This window comes from Xiphophorus hellerii, chromosome 12 (assembly GCF_003331165.1).
Source record: "Xiphophorus hellerii strain 12219 chromosome 12, Xiphophorus_hellerii-4.1, whole genome shotgun sequence".
In the NCBI taxonomy this organism is placed as follows: Eukaryota; Metazoa; Chordata; class Actinopteri; order Cyprinodontiformes; family Poeciliidae; genus Xiphophorus; species Xiphophorus hellerii.
Window position 1 is genome coordinate 23,180,937 of NC_045683.1, and position 7,002 is coordinate 23,187,938.

The window sequence follows — 7,002 nt, forward strand, 5'->3', positions numbered from 1 at the left end:
GGATGTGCATACGACTGCAATGACATAACAGCTAAATGGGATAACAGCTGTCATGAACCTGAAGGAGTCTTTATGAATGTTTGACTGTTGTCATGAAGTGTCATTCGGTAAATAATGACACTTTTAATGCAAAGTTGCTTTAAAGGTTGCACTGAAAGTCTATTGAAAGTGCTAACTTTGCATTAAAGTGTCATTATTTACTAAATAATTCAAAGTTGGCACTTTTAGTGAAACTTTGCATTTAAAGTGTCTATTTACCAAATGACACTTCATGACAACAGTCATAAACATTCATAAAGACTCTTTTATGTTCATGACAAATGTTATGCCATATTTATGACAGTGTCGTATCAGTCTTTAATAAAAGTGTTGCCAATATTTTTTTCAATTGAATCACAAGGAAACGTTTGATATTTTAATTTATTGAGATGCACCTGAAGGGGAGACAACTCACAGTGAAGGTTCAAGAGAAAAAAAAAAAGTCATTTGTCAATGTACAGATGAACAACAGAAGGCAAAATATGATGGTTTTTTTATTATGGCCACTTTACTGCATGTATAAACAATTACTATTTACATAAAGATGAAGAAAATACAGTGAGAAACAAAATGCAGAAACAGAAACAAATGTGCAACCAACTACAATCACCACATCAGTCACAAACTCAAGCGGCAGCAGGAACCTTACGTGGAACACGGAAGATCCAAACCACGACCTAAAAATCTGAAAAATCAGCAGAACTCACGCATGGAAAACACATACTGAAGTGGTCACGAATGGTATTCACAGAGTACAAACAAAATCCTCTTTTTTAAAACTCAAATACAATTATGATGATGTAACCGATGTTTACGCTGTGAGGTTTGCTGCCAAGCTAGCCTCCATTTCTCCACACCGTGTTTTCGAAACACGAAAAACTCCCCTCCCTCACAATGTTTGTAAATGCTTCTGTCACGTCTAGAACAGAGGAGGTGAAAATAGTGAGTGAGAAAGCAAGAGAAAAGACAGGACACAGAATGAATAAGGTCCGGGTTTTTTTTGTTGTATAAAATTCATGTTTAAAACAATCTCATCAGTGTTGATGGATTCCTGCAAATAAGCAACATCAGGACAAAAGAAGAAGAAAGAAATCACACACGTGGCAAATATGTCAAATGAAAAATCACAAAGCTGTTTAATCAAAGCTCCACCCAAATCCAATTATAACTACGGCTGATGATAACATTCGGCAACAGCGCCGATCAGGTTGCAGCTGCTTCTTCTGTTTCCTGTGATGAGCGCTGTTAGGTGATTTTTTTTTTTTTTTTTTTTGCAGATGACTTATAGTTACATGTAAGGACCAGATCCTAAAAGCCATTTACATGCAAATCACTAACCACTTCAGCAGTGAGAATTAAGTATGAAGCAGCTCCTAAATTGACGCCACCACTAAAGAAAGCTTCCATGCACCCAAAGCCACTGTCTTTCAAGGAATCGACGCACCGACCCGTGCGCGTGTTACGTTCGCTGCCGAGAGTTTTTGCAAAGGTTTCCATTTGATAAATTGAGCGTGGTGTGCACGTCAAGCAAAGTAGCTGTGCTCGGGGATAAAACAATTTTTTCGCAAGGCCAGTCTGGTTGGATTAGGGCGTGTAGGCAGGTGGCGGCTGAAACTGATTGGCGACGTCGTAGTCGGCAGGAAAAGTCTCGCTGCTGTCCTCCATCTCCGAGAGCAACTCCAGGGCCTGCTCCTCCTCCTCCGTGGGGTAGTGGCGTAGGAGGTTTGCGGCGGTGGCGAGGATCGATGCGCCGCCAGCGCCCGCCACCAGGTAGAAGCTGATGGCGAAGGTGACGTATATGAGAGAGCCGTGGTACTTTTTGTGCTGCTGCTGAAGCGCCAAGATCAGTTCTGAGGTCCAGTAGCAAAACCCAATTACTGTGGCACACTGCAGCACTGAGGGGAGAGAGAGTAGGTTAATAAAACTAACAGAATAGGTCTGCTCGATATAATAATTCACTAAGGACAAGAACAAGTTAAATTTTCAATGTCCACTTGCATCAGTTTTAATTATTTTTATTTTTAGAGTTGTAGACAAAGTTTAAATAATGTAAAAAACATTTTATGTCAGGTTTGATTGCATAAAAAGTAGTTTGTACATAAAGATTGATTGATTGCTTGAATACATTTACTCAAAAGATATACAATTGATCATTTTACTTTAAATAGTGTGAGACTGAGTATAGGGTTAAGTTTATGTCAACTGTACTTAAGAGGTTAGCAACATGACACATTATATGAAAATCTGTTTAAAAACATTATTCTTCCTAAATGCTCTGGTAATATGCTTTCTTTAAGGTAAACCTTTCTGTATAAAAAAAACCTCAGAAATCATGATTTTACTTTTTAAAAATTCTGATTTGATATTTTTGCCAAATCGTCCACTTTTACTTTGTTTATTGATACACAAAATAATTTTTTTAAAAAAACCCCAACAATAAGGATATGTACCTGTTAGTATATGTGCAAAAGCATATCTGCGTGTGACCTTTAGGGCAGAGTGTTTGGGTCCAAACACATCCAACAGAAAAGCAGTCAGACTGCATAATATGCCGAGGAAACAGAAGGCAGCGATGACTCTCAGCAACAGGATGATTTGTGGGTTTACACAGTAATCTGTGGAAATATAGAAGTCACAAAGTTAAAGACAGCCGAATGATGAACAACTGCCTACGCTACAGGTTGCGACGTGCTTATTCTCACCATCCAGAAGCTTGGGATCGATGTACCCCAAGACATCCGCCACCCCCAGCTCTTGTCTAGGGCAGGCCCCTCCGTGAACCCGGAGCCAGGCCGGTTCAGCCAGAGCCGTGCACAGCGCTGTGATGGACAGAGCTCCGGGCAGAGCCGACACCAAGCTCCGCTCCGGCTGCTTGGGCAGGGATGTGCCCGCTCTCCGTCTCCGACCTCCAGGGAGAGTGGAACCCGGTGGCGCATACATGGTTATTGCGTCTCCTTAATAATTGGTGTGAGGAGCGTTAGTGACTTCTTTTTTATAGCAATCCTTCCGTAGCTAAGGGATGAGGCAACCAAGAGAGTAGGCAGAGTAAGGCCTGTAAGCCGGTTCAGGAGAGGAAACTTGGATCACGAAGGGATGACAGCGGCTCTGGACTCTTTCTTTCGATGAGTTACACACAATATGTCCGACAAAAATTGGGACGCTAGATAAAACAAGACGCTGGCGGCCGATCAGACAATGAACAGATGGCCTCTAGGCCTGTTAGCTCTTCTGTTAGCCTGATACGCTAACTCCTTGTCAACGTCAAATATAACAAAATCTAAGGAGAAAACTAAACCTAACACAAACAAACAAACACACTTAACACACGATAAGAATACCTACAACAATAAAAACATACGGTTACTATTGGTACAGAAAAGGAAACACAAAACAAAACAAAAGACAGCTTACGCTGGTTTCCTGTAATGTTGACTTCCTGTTAGCAGTTGGCACCGGTCTAAGAGGAGGGGTTGCTGCCATCTAGTGGTGACTCGTCCAAAACCACTTACACAGTGGTGTAAATAAATATTTCCAATTAGATTGCCAATTACAAATTGTTTTACCCCCACATAGAAGTATTAGACAGTTTTCTTTTTTTTTTTTTTTTTTGCCTCATTTCAAATCAAAGTAGTCTAAAAGTCAGTAGACTTATTCCTTAACATTCAGCCGGCGTATCACTCGGCTAGAAGTGATGACGCAGTGGAGTGGGAGGAGTTTCCCCTCATAAACTGAGAGTAAAGTGTTTGCTGTTTAGTTACTATGTTGGTGCAAGGTCAGGGGTTTCTTTTCACAGAAAGTTTGTTTACAAAGTTTCATTAAATGCCAACAAAGGAAACGTGTAATAACTACATAAAAATGACCAAATATGATCTGCTGCTTGATACTCCGCCAGCAATTTATTACATAGAGACAAATGCCGATAAATCATTTTTCTAAGACATAACTTGTATTTTTTCCCCCCAGCGGAAGTGGGTGTCCACCGCTCTCGCCGGCGAGTAGAGGAGAGGTTGACAAATGGTGCGTGCCTAGCGTCAGAGAACGGAAGTGATCCAGAATGCAACGCGCGCAGCCTACGATAAGCAAACATGGCAACATTTCCGCTGTAGACATCTCTGTAAGATATTGTTTTACTTTGTTCACTGCTACATAAACGACCCTCCTTCATTTCTGCTGCTCCACATGCTGATACATGACAAGTGGGCTTCGTACTACCGGGCGTTAAAAGTAGACACGGAAGTATCCACGCTTCAACTGCGTGAAATATTTGAGTAGCCATGAAGGAAGCTCTGTCCCTGGTTCAGAGGATCAGCGCGCACCCGGACTCCTGCTGCTGGTTCGTCTCCTGGAGCCCGAATGGGGCTCTGCTGGCTTCATGCGGTGGTGACAAGGCCATCCGGATATGGGGCCGAGAGGGTGAGCTGTCAATAACACGAGCTATAGCACAACACTAACACTTAAAACATGGACAGGTGGGTCATGTTTCTGTAGATAAATGATGCTAACAAGGTAATGCTTAGAAAACACTTTTTAAAGTGAAACTTCACTTTGAGCTCGTTCATCTTCATTACAATTTAAGGTAGCTCACAAAAACACTTGCCAGCTGGATCCACCTGGTTTGCATCCTCTCTGTTAGGTGTTGCAGTTACTCTAATCCATGTGTTTTGGACATAGCCTGTGTTTTATATACTTTAATGCAAACATTTTAGTATTACATTTCTGTATTTTCAATAAAAAAAAAAAAGCCAAATACCACATGAAAACAGAAAATGTTACTTTTACACTGTTGAAGTAGTTCCATCTGTTATGAGTGGGACCGATTTGTCCATTTGCCCCAAATGGGATTTTTTTCAGTCTTATCTCTAACGGTGTTTGTTGAATGAGATTAAAGGATTAATCTTTTCTGCATTTCTTTTTCAGGTGACTCTTGGATCTGTAAGACCGTGCTGCAGGATGGTCACCAGCGCACTGTGAGGAAGGTGGCCTGGTCACCTTGTGGCAATTATCTGGCCTCTGCCAGTTTTGATGCTACCACATGCATCTGGAAAAAAAAGAACGATGACTTTGAGGTCAGATTAAACTTTTCTTGTTCAGCCAGTGAATTTTCAAAAAACTTCTGAACTTTTAAACTTGCCTTCTAGAGCCTGACCGTGTTGGAAGGACATGAAAACGAGGTCAAATGCGTGGCGTGGGCTCCTTCAGGGAACCTCCTGGCCACCTGCAGCCGAGACAAGAGCGTCTGGGTTTGGGAAGGTTTGTTTTCACCGAATCTAAAGTGAAATCCATTGTTGTAAAATCACTAAATTAACGCTAGCTCTTAGCTTGTGTACAAACACAATTCGTTTGTGCGTTTCAGTGGATGAAGATGAAGAATACGAGTGTGTTACTGTGTTGAACGCTCACACACAAGATGTCAAGCATGTTGCGTGGCACCCCAAGAAGGAGGTAGCCCCTGACTCCTTGCATGCTAATCATACCTTAGCTTGACAACAGGCTATCACTGAGCTTTCTGTTTACACAGCTTCTGGCTTCAGCCAGCTATGACAACAACATCTGCATTTACAAAGAGGAAGACGACGACTGGGAGTGCCAGGCCACCTTGCAGGGCCACACGTCCACAGTGTGGAGTTTGTGTTTCGATGCCTCAGGGGAGAGGATGGCCTCCTGCAGTGATGACCGCACCGTGAAGATTTGGAAAGAGTGTCCCAGCGAGAATGGGCAAGGTGAGTTCATGGTGGACAGCAGCACTTTTGTCGGCGTGTATTGCAAAGAAAAATGAACAACTTTTTGTCAATTTGCTTGTTTAAAGGGAACCTCTCCTGGAAGTGTGTGTGCACCCTGTCTGGGTACCATGGACGAACGGTGTACGATGTCGCCTGGTAGGACAACCAATGCCTGTTAATGTCATGATGATTGGGTGCATCAGTGACTTGTGTTATTGTTTAACAGTTTAATCAGACCTTTTGACATGTTTTAGTGTTTATTTACAAGTTGATGGCTTATAGATAATTTCCCAATAGCTCCTTAGAAATTCTTTATTGCAGAAATGTTAGGACCCAGATAGGGTCGTAATTACTGTGAATAGTGATGTCCTGATAGTTGTGCAGCTGTCAGTCACCAATACCAATTTTTCTACTTTCCATTAGCTGTAATAAAAATTTAAAAATGCTTGAAACTTCACAAAATTATTACCGGAATAAAATGTTTGTTGTAATTTGAAAAACGTCTCAGTAGCTATAAATCGGTCCATTTCTATCATCAGTCTTAAAACACTTTTTCTCTCTGAAAGTGAAATTATTTGACTTAAATAAATCACGTCTGTTCAGGTGTGAACTGACGGGCGCTCTGGCGACCGCCTGCGGTGATGACGCAGTGAGAGTTTTCAAGGAGGACGTGACGGCCAGTCCTGATGAGCCAGTGTTTTCGCTCGTCGCCCAGGAGACCAAAGCTCACAGCGAGGATGCTAACTGCGTTTCCTGGAACCCGACGGAGGCGGGCCTACTGGCTTCCTGCAGCGACAATGGAGAGATTGTAATTTGGAGGTTTAAAGAAGAAGAAGAATTAGACTGATTCTGTGGTTTTTGGACCTGATTTTGTTGTTGAAAGGTTTTTTTTTGTTTTTGCAATTTCAGGTAAATGTTTTGTTTGTTTGAGAATAATACTGCAATGTGCTTTTGAGTCTGCATTTTGGAAATGGTATCCTTTGAAAATTGCTTGAAAGTTTTTTATAAATACAGAATATTAAACATAACCACAAATTGATCCTTTATTTAAAAAAATCTTTTCAGACAGTACATGATGCTAAAAACATGTAGAGGAGGAATTAGTTATGTTTAAAGTCACAACATAACTAGAGTGCTTGTTTCTATTTGAAACACAACCTGCTTTGAGGCTGCAGCATCTTTATCTTCAGAAGAGTCTAGGTTGCCTTGGTTACCTCTGTTAACTCAAACCGTACACGACTGT

At 41.5% G+C, this 7,002-nt stretch overlaps 2 protein-coding genes across 2 annotated transcripts; one reads left to right on the top strand and one right to left on the bottom strand.

Annotated features, from left to right (window-relative positions):
- Nucleotides 1-405: 405 nt before the first annotated feature.
- tmem127 (transmembrane protein 127) lies at nucleotides 406-3,509 on the bottom strand. The gene is made up of 3 exons (XM_032577501.1): nucleotides 2,742-3,509; nucleotides 2,490-2,654; nucleotides 406-1,934 (listed from the first exon to the last, which is right to left on the bottom strand). The coding sequence occupies exons 1-3, from the start codon at nucleotides 2,977-2,979 to the stop codon at nucleotides 1,624-1,626; spliced, it is 714 nt and encodes a 237-aa protein (XP_032433392.1). The 5' UTR covers nucleotides 2,980-3,509; the 3' UTR covers nucleotides 406-1,623.
- A 573-nt stretch (nucleotides 3,510-4,082) lies between these two features.
- Nucleotides 4,083-6,798, top strand: ciao1 (cytosolic iron-sulfur assembly component 1). Its single transcript, XM_032577500.1, has 7 exons — nucleotides 4,083-4,452; nucleotides 4,957-5,105; nucleotides 5,178-5,289; nucleotides 5,393-5,481; nucleotides 5,558-5,759; nucleotides 5,846-5,915; nucleotides 6,363-6,798. The coding sequence occupies exons 1-7, from the start codon at nucleotides 4,314-4,316 to the stop codon at nucleotides 6,604-6,606; spliced, it is 1,005 nt and encodes a 334-aa protein (XP_032433391.1). The 5' UTR covers nucleotides 4,083-4,313; the 3' UTR covers nucleotides 6,607-6,798.
- The last annotated feature ends 204 nt before the right edge of the window (nucleotides 6,799-7,002 follow it).